The sequence below is a fragment of the Elephas maximus genome, chromosome 20 (genome assembly GCF_024166365.1).
Source record: "Elephas maximus indicus isolate mEleMax1 chromosome 20, mEleMax1 primary haplotype, whole genome shotgun sequence".
Taxonomy (NCBI): domain Eukaryota; kingdom Metazoa; phylum Chordata; class Mammalia; order Proboscidea; family Elephantidae; genus Elephas; species Elephas maximus.
In genome coordinates, this window is record NC_064838.1 from 38,949,367 (window position 1) to 38,967,282 (window position 17,916).

A 17,916-nucleotide genomic window follows, 5' to 3' on the forward strand; every position below is an offset into this window, starting at 1 on the left:
TCCTTTGGGGAAATGATTTTACACTTAAGTAAAATGCAGACACATGTCACATAGTGGTGTTTTTATCACCCTTTCTGCCTCACAGTGGGTGTCCCTGGGTGGTACAAACGGTTAACACGCTCACTCCTAACTGAAAGGTTGGAGGTTCGAGTCCGTCCAGAGGTGCCTTGGAAGAGAGCCCTGGTGATTGACTTCCGAGAAATCAGCCATTGAAAACGCTGTGGAGCACAGTTCTACTGCGACACAATGGGGTCGCCATGAGTCAGAGTCAACTTCACAGCCGGTTTGGGATTTTTGGTTTTCTGCCCCGTAGGACAACAGAATTTGGGGTGGGGTCGGGGAAACGCTCACCAGTGCGCCAGCCTCTCCTCTAGCTCCTCCAGGATCCCTTGGTGAAGGTCATGGATGGCTGGGAGTTGGCTCAGGCCTAGCCTCAGCTCCTCTCTGGACAGCACGTCCCTGCCCTCTTGGTCCATCTCATCCAAGGTCCTCATGACAGCTCCATGGAAATCCTGAAACCCCAAGAGGCCTGTTACCCAAGGGCTGAGAGGCCTGAGCACAAGATTCTCCTCGGCTGGGCACAGTCAGGCAGGCCCCACCTGTGGCTTTGGAGCCCTGGCCTACATAAAGAAAGCCCAGTGACCTTGAGCCAGTGTGTCTGGACCCAAGCTTTCTCATCCATAAAACAGGGACGGCGACATGCACTTTGTGGTCATAAGGGTTTAATTAACCGATGCCCTACAAGCACCTCATGTGTAGTCAGCACCTGTCTATCCGCGGAGGCCTGTGTGTTGCCATGATGCTGAGTAGGTTTCAGACTAAGATGGACTAGAAAGAAAGACCTGCAGATCTACTTCCAAAAATCAGCCAAAGAAACCCTATGGGGTCACAACAGTTCCATCTGCAACTGATGGTGGCACTTCATTCCACCACACATGGGGTCACCACTGATGGTGGCACTTCATTCCACCACACATGGGGTCACCACGAGTCATGGTAACTCTGCAGCAGCTAACAACAGAAGAGCGCCCGTGCTGTTCCTAGCACAGAGCTGGGCTTCATGCTTACACTTCCTCTTCCCTGGGCAGCTTAGGGGAGCACTCTTCAAAGATGGGGTGGTTCCTTCCCTGGAGAAAGAGAAAGCTCTTCCTTTACAATTATCCATCTTTGAAGAGGCTCATAAGATGTGTTTTCAAAACAAAGTCTATGGAAATCCTAGTGCATCCACTCCACAGAGTACCGAGCTGTCATTAAAAATGATAATGACGGCGACTACGGAAAATACTGAAGCTCAGTACTAAGAAATCACGAAGGTATACACAGTCGTTTCCACACACTAGTACAGTTGTATAAAAAATGAACAAAGGAAAAAGCTAAAAGGAAACACAACAAAATATAAGCGGTGGCTGTGTCCAGTACGTGGAATTAGGAATGATTTTTTTTCTTGATTCAATTTTCTAAAAATTCTGTATCGTGATTAATTTGCTTTTAAAATAAAAATAAATTTAATAAACATTAATATTATAAAGAAGGTAACATTTCTTTCGGGGGCAGTGGTGGTTCAGCAGTAGAATTCTTGCCTTCCATGAGGGAGACCCAGGTTTGATTCCCGGCCAGTGTACCACGTGAGCCACCACCCATCTGTCAGTGGAGGCGTGCGTGTTGCTACGATGCTGATGCTGAACAGACTTCAGTGGGGCTTCCAGACTAAGACAGACTAGGAAGAAAGGTATGGCAATCTACTTCTGAAAATCTGCTAGTGAAAACCCTGTGGATCACAATGGAACATCGTCTGGTCCACAACAGATCATGGGGATGGCGCAGGCCCGGGCAGTGTTTTGTTCTGTTGTGCATGGGGTTGCTGAGAGCTGGGGGCTGACGGGGCTGACTCAATGGCAACTAACAATGAGACTTCTTTCTCACAACAAAAATATTTTATTTTCAAATACACCTGCTCTTGCATAAGGCCCAGCTCTACAGTTTTAAAAACACTGGGGACCCTGAAACCACCTTGAATTGCAGGGCAACGCCAATCAGGACAATCTCAGGGTCACAGGAGGAATCACCTTTACACACGCAGGAAGGATGATCACTCTGCTTTGTCTGATTACCTCTCTCAGTGGGAAACTCACTACTAACATAGTTAATTCCACTGTTGGACAGTTTTCACTGCTAAAAGTCCAAAAGGAAGTGCCTGAGGGGATGAGCAGCCCCCTCTACGAAGCCTTTCTGGTCTTCTCTCCTCCCAGTGAAAGAGAGGAGGGAGGGCCAGAGGTGACAGGAGAGGGGTAGGAAAAACGGCAAGGAGGTGGGATAGGGGAGAGAGAGGGAAAGAAGGAGAGAGAAAGAAAAACAAGGAAAGAGAGAGAGGGAGAGAGGGAAGAAGAGGAGGAGGGAGGGAGGGAAGTGAAGCGAAGGAGGGGTTGATGGAAAGAGACAGAGATAGAAAGAGATGGAGTCTGCGGGACGCTCCTGCCCTGCCCCTTGAACATCTGCAGAGGCCGCCTGCGCTGTCAGACAGGGGCCAGCAGATGTGGGGGTTACAGAGGGCTCTGCTTCCTGAACACCTCATCCTGTCCTGCACTGACCTCCCGCCATGGTGACCTGCTCTGCCGGGAACTGGTGGTGGTGGGGGCGGGGAAATTCTGGGAGGGCGGCCCCACCCTGGCTTGCAGTCCCAAGAAGGGAGGATGAGCTGGCGCCTCTTAAGACCAGCCCCCAAAAGGCCCAGCCCCTTGAAATCTGCAGGTCTCAAGAGACCCTCAGCGCCGTCACAAAGATCAGAATTCTCAGGGGCCGAATCTTGAACTAATGAGGGGATTCTCTGGGCACAGGGCACGGGTGTCCTCAGTGTAGGCCACGTGCATGAGCTATAATTAGAAACAGAATCTCATTGTATGGGAGTTAGCAGCAGCTTCCTGAAAGCACGTTTCAGAGGGTGGAGAAAGTGTGAGTTACCAGTAAGAACTGGTGAGGAGGGCAGTTAGAAGGAGAAGGTATTAGTTCTTTTTTTTTTTTTAATAAATAATTTTATTTATTTTGCTGTTGTTGAGAATATACACAGCAAAACATACACCAATTCAACAGTTTCTACATGTACAATTTAGTGACAGTGATTACATTCTCAGAGTTGTGCAACCATTCTCACCCTCTTTTTCTGAGTTCTTCCTCCCCCATTAACATAAACCCATTTCCCCTAGGATTTCTATCTAATCTTTCTAGTTGCTATTGTCACTTTGATCTCATATAGATAGTTCTTAAAAAAGCATAATACTCAAGGCAGACCTTTTTTACTAGTTAAGCTGAACTATTGTTTGGTTTTAAGAAGATTTCTGAGATAGTTTTGGTTTAAGTTTTAAAGGTTATTTCCGGGCAATAGTTCTGGGGGTTCATCCAGCCTCCATGACTGCAGAAAGTCTGGTCCGTGAGGATTTGAAATTCTGTTCTGCATTTCCCCCCTTTCAATTAGGATTCTTCTCTGGAATCTTTGATCAAAGTGTTCAGTAATGGCACCAACAAAAGGAACATTGGAGAGGAAATCACCAAATCAATATTATTTACAGTAGCCCCCAAGAAGATAAAATACTTAGGAATAAATCTTACCAGAGATGTAAAAGACCTACACAAAGAAAACTACAAGACAGTACTGCAAGAAACCAAAATAGACCTACATAAGTGGAAAAACATACCTTGCTCATGGATAGGAAGACTTAACATTGCAAAAATGTCTATTCTACCAAAAGCCATCTACAGATACAATGCAATTCTGATGCAAATTCCAATGACATTTTTTAATGAGATGGAGAAACAAATCACCAACTTCATATGCAAGGGAAAGAGGCCCCGGATAAGTAAAGCATTACTGAGAAAGAAGAACAAAGTGGGAGGCCTCACTCTACCTTATTTGAGAACCTATTATACCGCCACAGTAGTTAAAACAGCCTGGTACTGGTACAACAACAGGTACATAGACCAATGGAACAGAACAGAAAATCCAGATATAAATCCATCCACATATGAGCAGCTGATACTTGACAAAGGCCCAAAGTCAGTTAAATGGGGGGAAAGAAAGTCTCTTTAACAAATGGTGCTGGCATAATTGGATATCCATCCGCAAAAAAATGCAACAAGACCCATAGCTCACACCATGCACAAAAATTAACTCAAAATGGATCAAAGGCCTAAATATAAAATCTAAAACTATAAAGATCATGGAAGAAAAAATAGGGACAACGCTAGGAGCACTAATACATGGCATAAACAGTATACAAAACATTACTAACAATGCAGAAGAAAAACTAGGTAACTGGGAGCTCCTAAAAATCAAACACCTATGCTCATCCAAAGATTTCACCAAAAGAGTAAAAAGACTGACTACCTACAGACTGGGAAAAAAGTTTTTAGCTATGACATTTCTGATCAGCACCTGATCTCTAAAATCTACATGATACTGCAAAAACTCAACTGCAAAAAGACAAATAACCCAATTAAAAAATGGGCAAAAGATATGAACAGGCACTTCACTAAAGAAGACATTCAAGAGGTGAACAGATACATGAGGAAATGCTCACCATCATCAGTCATTAGAAAAATGCAAATCAAAACTACAATGAGATTCCATCTCACTGCAACAAGACTGGCATTAATCCAAAAAACACAAAATAATAAATGTTGGAGAGATTGTGGAGAGACTGGAGCATTTATACACTGCTGGTGGGAATGTGAAATGGTACAACCACTCTGGAAATCGATTCGGCGCTTCCTTAAAAAGCTAGAAACAAATTACCATACGATCCAGCAATCCCACTCCTTGGAATATATCCTAGAGAAACAAGAGCCTTTACATGAACAGATATATGCACACCCATGTTCACTGCAGTACTGTTTACAATAGCAAGAAGATGGAAGCAACCAAGGTGCCTATCAACAGATGAATGGATAAATTATAGTATATTCACACAATGGAATGTTACGCATCAATAAAGAACAATGATGAACCCGTGAAACATTTCATAACATGGAGGAATCTGGAAGGCATTATGCTGAGTGAAATTAGTCAGTTGCAAAAGGACAAATATTGTATGAGACCACTATTATAAGAACTCGAGAAATAGTTTAAACAGAGAAGAAAATATTCTTTGATGGTTAGAAGAGGGGGGAGGGAGGGAGGGAGGGAGGGAGGGAGGGGGAGGGGCTTTCACTAATTAGATAGTAGTTAAGAACTATTTTAGGTAAGGGAAAGACAGCGCACAATACAGGCGAAGTCAGCACAACTGGACTAAACCAAAAGCAAAGACATCTCCTGAATAAACTGAATGCTTCAAAGGCCAGCGTAGCAGGGGCGGGGGTTTGGGGACCATGGTTTCAGGGGACATCTAAGTCAATTGGCATAATAAAATCTATTAAGATAACATTCTGCATCCCACTTTGGAGAGTGGCATCTGTGGTCTTAAATGCTAGCCAGCAGTCATCTAAGATGCATCAATTGGTCTCAACCCACCTGGAGCAAAGGAGAATGAACACCAAAGACAGAAGGTAATTATGAGCTCAAAAGACAGAAAGGGCTACATAAACCAGAGACTACATCAGCCTGAGACCAGAACTAGATGGTGCCCAGCTACAACCAATGACCTCTCTGACAGGGAACACAACAGAGAACCCCTGAGGGAGGAGGAGAGCAGTGGGATGCAGATCCCAAATTCTCGTAAAAAGACCAGCCTTAATGGTCTGACTGAGACTAGAAGGAACCCCGTGGTCATGGTCCCCAGGCCTTCTGTTAGCCCAAGACAGGAACCATTCCCAAAGCTAACTCTTCAGACAGGGATTAGACCAGACAAGGGGATAGAAAATGATACTGGTGAAGAGTGAGCTTCTTGGATCAAGTAGACACAAGAGACTATGTTAGCATCTCCTGTCTGGAGGGGAGATGGGAGGGCAGAGGGAGTCAGGAGCTGGCCAAATGGACACAAAAACAGAGAGTGGAAGGATGGAGTGTGCTGTTTCATTAGGAGGAGAGCAATTAGGAGTACATACCAAGGTGTGTATGAATTTTTGTATGAGAGACTGACTTGATTTGTAAACTTTCACTTAAAGCACAATAAAAATTAAAAGACAATGTTCAGTAATAGTAGCTGGGCATCATCTAGTCTGGTCTCTTGACAAAGGAGGTAGCTGTTCATGGAGGCAACCAGCCACACATTCCACATACTCCTCCTATTCCTGACTCTCCTTCCTCTGTTGCTCCAGGTGAATAGAGACCAATTGTTGTGCCTGAATGGCTGCTTGCAAGCTTTTAAGACCCCAGGCATTAGGCTACAAACTAGGAGGTAGAAGAAAAGCACTAAACACATTAAGCCAATTAACTGGGATGTCCCATGGAACCATGACCTAAATCAAGAAACCAAATTCCATGAGGTTTTTGTTACTTCTTATTTTTGCCCACAGTTGGCTCTGTGACTCCTGAGTCATTCTGAACCTGGACTAAAGGCTTCCTCTGCTGACCTGGGCAAGAGAACTCTCCTACTCTTTCCTTGTTAGTCTCTATGTTCAGGACCCACCCTCCAGCCCTGCAGGGTCTTGTCATCCCTGGCATCCCATGGAAAGACAGAAGATACCTGGTAACCTGATGAGGACAATGACCCTTCTGACTTGGGTGGCTCAGTGACACAGGATTCTCAACACACTCTCTCATCTAATCTGCACTGAGGTGCAAGCCTGGCTACTCCATACAGTAGTTGGGTAACTTTGGCAGGTTGTCACCTCTCTGAGCTCCAGTTTCTTCATCTGTAAAATGGGGATAACAGCACCACTAACCAGGGCATGAGGTTGCTGTGAGGCTCACACTGATGATTAAAATGGCTTTGCAAACTGTAAAGTGCTGTCTACATGGTAGTTGTAATTTTATTTTAGATACTCCCTCTTTAGAGCAGGGCTATGTATGTTTTGTTTCTAGGAAGAAACACCTGGCAATCTATTTCAAAAAATCAGCCAATGAAAACCTTACAGATCACAACAGATACAGTGCTGAAAGATAAGCCCCCAAGTATAGGACCAAAACCAAACCAAACCTGCTGCCGTCGAGTCGATTTTGACTCAGAGGACCCTATACGACAGAGCTGAATTGACACACAGGGTTTCCAAGGAGCTCCTGGTGGCACGTATGGAAGGCACTCGAAATACACAGTGGACATAACAATGGACTCCAGCATAGAAACGATCATGAAGATGACACAGGACCTGAAAACGTTTTGTTCTGTTGTACATGGGTAGTCACGTGTGGAGACGATTCAAAGGCAGCTAACAACAACATGTTTCTAAAATCTAGCACAGAATGAGACACAGGGAAGGTGTTTCATAGTTTGCTGATTGCTTGAGCAATCCTTCTTTAACAGACAAGGAGAGTAAGTTAGGGGGGAGCCAAGACCAGGAGCTGTCACCCTGATGCCCAGACCTAGAGCACCACAGGCGCCCATGTGAAGACAGGGAAAAAGGAAAGGACAAGCAAAGACAAGACCGATGCTGCATTCACACCACACTCCAGGCACCCTAAATATTAATTGCTCTGCAAGCCGGTTTCTCGTCTGTAATTAATTCTCCCTGAATGGACTCTGTTCACATGGGCCGAGTGACCATCATTAATACAACTCATTTAAAATACCAGAGCATAATCGGAACTGCCACAGACATCCTCTCTCAAACAGCACTTATTGGCTGGATGTGCTAAGTGCCAGCCGCACCATCCATCACTCCCTGGAAAGTTCTTGCAGTCTCAATAATTCTCGACCTCCATCACACCTGGCAGCCCTGAAATCCACCTCAGAGGGAGAAGAAGGAAGACAACACACATACCTCATCTCCCTATTCCTTCAACAACATTCTCTAAGCGCCTGCTTTGCGCTAGGTCCTGAGAAGAGAGGAGAGACCTGATTCTGCTCTCAAAGAGTTTGCAATCTGGGGGAAAGGAGACAAGAACAAAAGTGATTTCAACACAGAGCTGTGAGTGTTGCAGTGGCAGAGGCACAGGGGCTGTGGCAAACCAGAGGAAGGAGAACCAACTTGGTTCTGGGAAAGCCTGCCAGGGAAGTGGGGCCTAAACCGAGGCCAGAGTGGGTGTTCTAGACAGAGGGAACAGCACGTGCAAAGGCCCAGTGGTGGAAGAGAAACTGAGAAGCTGAGTGTGGTCTGAGTGCTGTGTATGTGTGTGTGTAAGTACACACATGTACACAGAGATATGCAAAAAGTGCACAGCACTGTCACACTATGATGCTGGAGAGCCAGGTAGGGGACATGTCATACATGACCTAGCAGGCTTTTTAAGGGGCTTGGGGTTTATCCTGGATAACGGGGAACCACTGGAAGATGCTAAGCAGGGGAGCAATGTGACTGGGTAACTGTCTTAGAATATTCACTCCAGCTACAGCTGGGAGCACAAACTGGAGGTGACCGGTGGGGAGGCTGTTTCAGTGGCCCAGGTGAGAGGGATGGAGGCCAGGACTTGATGGTGGCCATGGGGATGGAAGAAGGGGATGAATTAGGGATAATGAGAAGAAGAGCCGACTGGTGGCTCGGCTCCCCAATGCTTGCAGGACCAAGTCCAAACTTCTCTGGGTGCCTGACACCCCCACCCAGCTGGCTCCACCCACTCGCCATACTCACTTCCTCCTTACAAGGTTCTCTGCTTACAAGGTTCCCTCCTTATAAGGTCAAGGCCTAGATAACACAGACAAGTCCTTGTCAACCTGGAGAGTGACCTATGTGTGATCTTGTGCTAGTCACGTTACCTCTATGAACCTAAATTTCCTCCTCTGTAAAATGGAGATACAATAAATACCTCTTTGCAGGATGTGTACAGACTGCCTTCTATCATGTTTTAGGATGATGTGTTCCTGTGTCTGCTTCTCTCCCGCACCCAGCCCAGGGGAGGTGCTCAAACAATAGCAGCTGACACTGACTGAACACTCTCCAAGCAAGCCATGTGTGACAAGCACTTAGCATTCACTCTCCCATTTAATCCTCACAACAACCCTATCACTTTGCTGTTATCATTATTATTCCCATTTTAGCAACAAAGGAATGAAAGCCTAGAGAGATCAAGCAACTTGCCCAAGGCTCCTGAGATGGTGAGATTTGAACCCAGGTCTGCCTAACTCCAAAGCCCAAGCTCTATCCATTGCTCCACCTCAATTTCTCACTCATGGATGGCCTAGAGAGAGGATGTGACTTGTACGAGGCCATAGAGTGAGATGAAACCCAGGGCTCCAGAACCCTGGCCCAGGGCTCTCTGCTCAACCTCAGAAACCCCAGGGCAGCCTGGTGCACAGCCTGATTGCCACCCCTAATAGGGAACTCACTACTGGCTTACACAGAATTCCACTGATAACAGTTTTTACTGCGAGAAAGGTCTTCCTTATATAAAGATCTGAATGGGGAAAGTGCCCAAGAGGATAGGCAGCCTCCCTCCAGGAAGCTTTCTGGTCTTCTCTCCTCCCAGTGAAGAGAGGAGGGAGGGCTAGAAGTGACAGGTAAGGGGTAGGAAAAAGAGCAAGGAACAGCCTGGTACGCAGGCCTGAGTCTGAGGATGGCCTCTTGGCCTCAGGCTTGCCTGCGATGGAAGCAGGGACCTCACACTCAGGAGCATGGCCCTGGTCCCTCATCCAAACATACCAATTGGAGTTTTCTGTGTGATACAGTGTCTCCATTCCCCAGGCCCAATAGTTGGTGGGTGGCCAGAAATGTCCTCCTCCTGGCAGGAAGTCCAATCACGGATGTCGCTGCCAGAAGTCAAGTGGATTCGCAGGGATTCCAAGAGGCCAGACACATACCAGGCCTGGCCATGCCCCCCCCACCCAGGGAATGCATGCTGACACAAACGTGCCCCATATACAGAGACCAATGTTCATTGGTGGTTACCGGGGCGGGGCGGGGGAATCACTCTCATCTAGTGATGGGAAAGGTAGCACCAAATGTGGGTGAAGTGTTCACAGACTGACCAAGGTAAATGATGCCACTAAGAAATACACAAGAGAAAAGGACATTTTTGGTAAAGGATAAGACACATATAACCTTGCAAGAACATCAACAACCAAAAAAAAAAAAAAAAACTGTGGGGCTAAATATGTATGTATGTATGCACGTATGTGTATTGCTATATATGTGTGTGCACACATATATTCACATATAGATTTTTCTAGTGGTTAAGGGCTCAGGCTGCTAAGCAAAAAGTCGGCAGCTCGAATCTACCAGCCTCTCCTTGGAAACCCTATGGGGCAGTTCTACTCTGTCCTATGGGGTTGCTGAGTCAGAACCGACTCAAGGGCAATGAGTTTGGTTTGGTTTTTTAATATGAATATACAGGTATATATGTGTATGTATATATTCATATATATGATAAACCACATAGTGGGCACAGTTACAGATACTTCTTAGACATAACCAAATACTTCATGAGATTGATTTTCTAGGCTTGAAGGCTTAGGATCACAGTCCTAGGTATATAACCAAGAGAATGGAACACAAGCGAATGCTCTTTGTAGCACTATTTACAATAGCCAAAAGATAGAAACAACCCGAATGTCCAAGAACCGATATACAACCGATACACGGATAAATTGTGTTATATACACACAATGGATTATATTATTCTGCTGTAAAAAATAATGAAATTCTGATACATGCTAAAACTGGCTGAACCTTGAAAACATTATGCTGCGTGAAATAAACCAGACACAAAAGGTCACATATCGCATGATTCCATTCACATGAAATATCCAGAATGGACAAGTTCATAGATACGGAGAGCAGACAGGTAGTTGGCAGGGGCGGAACAGAGGGAGAAGTGGGGAACGCGTGTTTAATGGGTATGTGGTTTCATTTTGGGGTGATGAAAATGTTTTGGGGGCTGCACAAAATGGGAATGTACTTAATGCCACTGAGTTGTTCACTTAAAGTGGTGAATTTTTAAAAATTATTTATTTTATTTTTGTTGTTGAGAATATACACAGTAAAACATACGCCAATCCAACAATTTCTAAGCAGCCTCAGCAGCCTCTCTTTTTTTTTTGTCATTGTTTTAAATATATCTATCATAACATTTGCCAATTCAACTTTCCACAGGTGTACAACTTATTGACAACAATTACATTAATTGGCTGTACGACTCTACCCTTAATCAATGAGATTTTTCCATCACTGTTAACGACCTTTTTTCCCTCCCTCCTGCCCTGTAACCACTAATAAACTTTGGTCTCTGTACATTTGCCTTTTCTTGTCTTTTTATGTAAGCAAGGTCATACAATATTTGTCCTTTTGTGATTGACTTATTTCACTTGGCATAATGTCTTCAAGTTCCACCTATATTGTGGCATGTATCAAGACCATTTCTTCAAATGGCTGAGTAGTATTCCGCTCTATGTACGTCCAACATTTTGTTTATTCATTCATCTGCTGATGGCCATTTAGGTTGTTTTCATCTTTTGGCTATTACGAATAGTGCTGCAATGAACACTGGTGTACAGGTCTCTTTTTGAGTCTCTACTTTCAGGTCTTTTGGGCATATACCTAGGAGTGGAATTGCTGGGTCATACAGAGTTGCTATGAGTTGGAATGGGCTCGACAGCAATGGGAATTTCTATTTTTAGTTTTTTTGAGGAACCATCACACTGTTTGCCACAACCGCTGTACCATTTTGTATTACCACCAGCAATGGATAAGGGTCCTAATTTTCCCACATCTTGATCAACATTTGTTATTTTCTGTTTTTTTTTTTTTTTTTTAATCTTAGTCATCCTAGTGAGAGTGACATGACATAGCACTGTGGTTTTGATGGCTAATGAGGTTGAGCATCTTTTCATGTGTTTACTGGCCATTTGCATGTTCTCTTTGATCAGATGTCTATTCAAGTCCTTTGCCTATTTTATGAGTGGGTTATTAGTTTTTTGTTGTTAAACTGTCAAAGTTTTATATATATTTTGGTTATTAAATTCTCATCAGATATATGGTTTCCAAAGATACTCTCCCAGTCAGTAGCTTGTCTTTTCACTTTTTTGGTAAAGTCTCTTGATGAACAAAAGCTTTTAATTTTTATGAGGGGCCATTTACTTATTCTCTCTTTTTCTATCTGTACTTCTGTTATTATATTAGGTAATCCATTGTTAAAACCTGGGCTTGACAGTATTGCCCCTGCATTTTCTTCTAAGAATTTTATGGTATCGTTTTCATATTAGTTCGTCAATCCATTTTGAATTTGTTTTTGTTTATGATGTGAGGCATGGGTCCTGTTTCATTTTTCTACATGTGGAAATCCAATTTTCCCAACACCATTTAAGAGAATTTTCTTAAAATGGTCAATTTTATGTTATATGAATTTCACCTCAATTCAAAGGATTTGAATAGACATTTCTCCAAAGAAGATACATGAATGGCCAATAAGCACATGAAAAGATGGTCAACATCATTAGTCATTAGGTAAACGCAAACCAAAACTACAATGAGATACCATTTTACATCTACCAGGATGGCTATTATAAAAAAGACTGAATAAAAACGTGTTGTCAAGCAGCTGGAGGAATGGAAACCCTCATCCATTGCTGGTGGGAATGTAAAATGGCACAGTCACTTTGGAAACAGTCTAGTAGAGTTCCTTAGGAGGTTAAAGATCAAGTTCCCATATGACCCAGCAATTCCATTCTTAGGCATATACTCAAGAGAAATGAATATATACTTCCATACAAAAACCTGTACATGAATGTTCACAGCAGAATTTTTATTACAGTCAAAAGTTAGAAACAATTCAAATGTTCATTAAATGATTAATGGATAAACAACATGTGGAATATCTATACAATGGAATATTATTTGGCAATAAAAAGTAATGAAGTACGGACACATGCTACGATGTGGGCGAGCTGTGAAAGTATTATGCTAAATGGAAGAATCCAGTCACTAAAGTTGTGTATGATTCCATTTATGTGAAGTGTCCAGAACAGGAAGAAACTGGGTTGGTGGTTGCTGAGGACGTGGGGTGGGGGGAGAATGTGGCAGGGGGTGGGAGAAGGGTGAGTGACAGCTAAGGGGTGCAGGGTGTCTTTTTGTGGAGTGATGAAAATATTCAAAAATTGATTGTGGTGGTGGATGCACAACTTTGTGACTATGAAGTCACTGAAATGTACACTTTAAGTGGGTGAGCTTTTGGTATGTGAATTAGATCTTGATGTAGCTGTTTAAAAAAAGTGAACAGGGAAGCCACAGACTGGGAGATGTTCACAATACATTCATTTGACTATAGACTTGTATTCAGAATATTTAAAGAACTACAACTGAATAAGAAAAAGACAGGCCACTCAATTAAAAAAATAAGCAATAGACACATATCAAAAAAGGATTTCCAAATGGCTGATACACAGAAGGAAAGATGCTCAATTTCATCAATCATCAGGGAAATGCAATTTAAAAATACAATGAGAAACCACTACACAATCACGAGAACGGCCATGGTTACAAAGACTGACAACACCAAATGTTGGCAAGGTTACGGGATAACTCATACATCGCTGTTGTTGTTGTTAGATGCCTTCGGGTCAATTCTGACTCACAACAACCCCATGTGACAGAGGAGAGCTGCCCCATAGGGCTTCCAAGGCTGTACTCTTTACAGAAGCGGATCTCCAGGTCTTTCTCCGGTGGGGCAGCTGCATGAGTTTCAACCACCAACCTTTCAGTCAGCAGCAGAGCACTTAACCGTAGGATACTGCTTCAATCTTCCTGGAAAACTGATTGGTAGTGTCTAATAAAGCTAAATCTGTGCTTACCTAGGAGCCCTGGTGGCGCACTGGTTAAGAGTTCAGCTTCTAACCAGAAGGTCAGCAGTTTGAATCCACGAGCCACTTCTTGGAAATCCTATGAGATAGTTCTACTCTGTCCTATAGGGTCGCTATGAGTTGGAATCAACTCGACAGCAATAGGTTTGTTTTTTTTTTTTGTTTTCTGCTTACCTATGACCCTGCCATTTTATTCCTAGGTAAATACTGAGGAGAAATGAGTACACATGTTCCCTAAAAGACACGCAGAAAAACATTCATAGCAGCTTTTTTCATACTAGCTCAAACTAAAACAACCCAAATGTCCATCAGCAGGCGTAGAGAGAAAGAAACTGCAGTGTATCCATACAAAGGGATACGGACATCCACAAACATCTGGGTGAATCTCACAGACATCATTGTGAAGCTAAAGAAGCCCGACAGAAAAGAGTACGTATGTTGTAATTCAAGAACAGGATAAACCAATTGATGGTGACAGAAATCAAAACATTAGTAACCTCTGGGGGGTGGCAATGACTGGGAAGGAACACAAAGGAAACTTCTGGGATCCTGGAAATGTTCTCTCTGGGTGGTGGTTACAAACGTATGCATATATATATATATAAATTTGAGCAGTGCCTTCAACATCTGTGCACTTAACTGTACGTAAATAAAAAAATAAAGAGGAAAACAGTTCTTGGAGGTGGCTGGGGTGGGAGGACAAGCAAAGTTTCCCTGCTGCTTTCACCTCTGTCCCAAGCCCTTCGGCAGCCCCTCCTGCCCTCAAAGGTAAGTTAAACCCCTGGCATTCATGGCCGTTCGAGAGCTAACCTAGCCTACCTCTGGAGCCTTATAGCTCACATTCCTTTATAGCAGCAGTTCTCAAACTTTATGCACCAAAAACATCTGCTGGGTTTATTAAAACATAGATTTCTTCAAACAAAAAAGCCAAACACATACAGATTGTGGGAACCCACTCCCAGAGTTTGGATTCAGGAAGTCTGGGATGAGGCCCAAAAATGTACATTTCTCCTAAGTTCCCAGGTGACGCTGATGCTGGTCTAGGACCACACTTTGAGAACCACTGGTCTAGATGAATTCTCACACTGTGCCCTGTGGAGACCCAGGTTTAACAGAGGTAGGGGCAGAACCCAAATTCTGCTTCCACCCCACTTTGAACCAAAGCACCTCCACTTTCATCCACTCTTCTTATTGGGGTACTGAGTAAAATTTCATTTGAAGACAAGGTTCTGTGGCTAAAGACCTCTGAATCTCACCCACCTTCTCAGAGTGGGAAAACTGAGGCATTAAGGACAAGGGGATTTTTCAAAGTCACACAGCACTTTTTTCCTCGACTCTGAAACTATAGAGGGAAAGAACCACATGCTGGTGAGAACCTCCTCTACTGTTATCTCCTCAACAGCTACTGTGCTCATACCTCCGGATATGGGGAGCTCACCCCCTGGACAACTCCAGTTTAGAAAGAAAGCACATCTCCTCATGCGGAACTAAACTTTGCCTCCCTCTGATTCTTCCACACATCAGTATGTTTGCTGTGCCCTGAACAACCCAGCGAAAGACTTAGAACAGAAACAGGGTCCTCCTTACTCAATTATTTCTTGATGTTGTCTATGGGCAAAAAGTACACAGATAGGTAAGAGACAGTCACGCTCTCTGCTCTCACAGAGCACAAAAGTCTCCTTGCCCCACATTAACTTCGCCAGCATACGAGGCTGTTCTGGGGCTTGGTATGGGTTAACCTTCCAGTCCCCCAGCGTCACCTAACTCATCAGACCCACCTTCCCTAAACCTCCTTCACTATGTCTGTCCTGCTCAAGTCCTCAGGGCTCCCAAATTCCCATGACTCCAACTCGAAACACCTTGGGACATGGCATTTGGGCTCTCCCTGAAGACTGGCTCTCCAATCGCTTCCTGTACATCCTACACCCCCAAGCCTTCTCTCTCTGTAGCCCTCCATGCACTTGTTCCTGCTGCTCCTACCAGTTGGAAGGTCTGTTCCTATTTTCTGTCCCTCAGTGCCCACTGCAACACCACCTCCTCCAGGAAGCCTTCCCTGACTTCATTCCTCCAGGTCACACTGATTTCCTCCTTCTAGGGCCCCTCTACCACTAACCGGACTATTCCACATGTATTTATCTCCTTCCCTTCTCAGGGCTTTGAAATTAGATAGCCCCGGCCGTGCTGGGGAGCCCTGACGACACAGTGGTTAAGAGCTCAGCTGCTAACCAAAAGGTTGGCAGTTTGAATCCAACAGCTGCTCCTTGGAAACCATACTGGGCAGTTCTACTCTGTCCTATAGGATCTCTATGAGTTGGAATCGACTTGATGGCAATGGGTTTGGTTTTGGTTTGGTTTGGTTTGGACCTTTTTACTCACTCAGTGTGTGACCTTGAACAAAGTCGTTCACTTTCTCTGAGACTTAGTGTTTGTGCCATCCAACATCTGAGACCTATTTATTGATCACATACTATGTGCAATTAAATGAGATAATATATGCAAAGCGCCAAGCACATAAAAGGAGCTCAACACACGCTCACTGCCTTCCCCGCCCTCCTCCCCTCTGGCACACTTGACACTGACTATAATGAGACCAAAAGGCGGCTGGGAGAGGAAAGCGCACCTCGAGGAGGCCAAGCTGATAATACGCCAATTTAGATAAATAAACTGCCACATCCACTATAACAGAGTCACTCTAGCTACTGCGTTTGTCCCAATCATGTCAGCAGTCCGGCCACAGCCAAATTAAACTCCTACACAGTGATAAGGGAGGGCTTTGTGACAGCTTCTCCCTCTCCTGGCAGCCTCAGCAACCTGGCTCCGTCCTGACACCCTTTTAAGTGGTTACTGCCACCGGGCAAAGTGGGCGTGGTGCTGTCCCTGGGATACACAGAAAAGATTATGAAGCCATTAGTTTGCCTTTCGGCACCATTTTTTTTTTTTAATTGTGCTTTAAGTGAAAGCTTCCAGCTCAAGTTAGTTCCTCATACAAAAAACTTATACACACATTGGTATATGACCCTAGCTGCTATCCCTACAATGTGACAGCACACTCCCCCTTGCCACCCTGGATTTCCTGTGATTCGGTACTATTTTTTTTTCCTAATACTCTTCTCTATGATGATCCCAGGAACCCTGGCAGTGTAGTGGTTAAGCATTTGGCTACTAACTGAAAGGTTACCAGTTCAAAGCCACCAGCCACTCCTTGGAAACCCTATGGGGCAGTTCTACTCTGTCCTACAGGGTTGCCATGAGTTGGAATCGACTGGATGGCAGTGGGTTTGGTTTTGTTTTTTACTAGTCCTGAGGCTCCCAGCCTCCAAGTGCCTCCTGCCCAGGGTACCTGGGAGCCCTCTCCTCACTTGGGTGAAATCCATCCGCTCCTGGAGCTTAAGTTTACACTTCCACATTTGATCATCTTCAAACCACATCCCATGTCCAGCTGACCACTCTACGTCCTTCGCATTACCCCTCAAACTTAACAAGACCTCCACTAAACTCAGCATCTCTTCCCATGCCCACCCTGACACCCTTAAGCTGATACCCCGGTACTTGCCATTTTAGTGAATCAGCAAGTCGGAATTTGGGGTCAGCCTGGACCTTCCACCTTCCTTACCCCAGAGCCAATCACCAAGCACAGGGCCCTCAAATCCACGTGCAGCACTCCATTCCCTTTGTCTCCCTCTAACTCCAGTCCACCCTCACCTCTTGTAGGGGTCACCCCAGGACCTCCCCACAGTTCCCCAGGGGATCAAATCCAAACCCCAAACCTGGCTCCTGGGCTCTCCTGGCTCTGCCCTCACCTCTCTAGCCTCAGCTCTCACTGCTGTCCCTCTCCCTCACAATGCTCCAGCCAGGCTAATTTCTTGCAATTGAAACACACCATTCTCCAACTGGCCCCTGGGCTTTTGCACATGCTGGTCTCTTTGCTGGGTGCAACCCTTCCTCACAGTACCCACAACTGGCTAACTCCTCCTCAACCTTCAAGTCTCAGTTTAGACCGCTTTTCCTCTCTAAATCCTTCTCTGGCCCACAAAAGACTGGGTCAGGTGCCTCCCCTGATACCCCACAGCCTCAGTGTGTCCCCCATCTCTGTATTCATACT

The 17,916-nt window shown here is 44.7% G+C and overlaps 1 protein-coding gene across 1 annotated transcript in view; it reads right to left on the reverse strand.

Moving 5' to 3' along the window:
* FGD5 (FYVE, RhoGEF and PH domain containing 5) overlaps nt 1-17,916 on the reverse strand; it is a 154,332-nt gene that overhangs the window by 48,993 nt on the left and 87,423 nt on the right. The window contains exon 6 of the mRNA XM_049863003.1: nt 352-512. Within this exon, the coding sequence (XP_049718960.1) occupies nt 352-512 (161 nt within the window). The remainder of the gene's footprint in view (nt 1-351; nt 513-17,916) is intronic.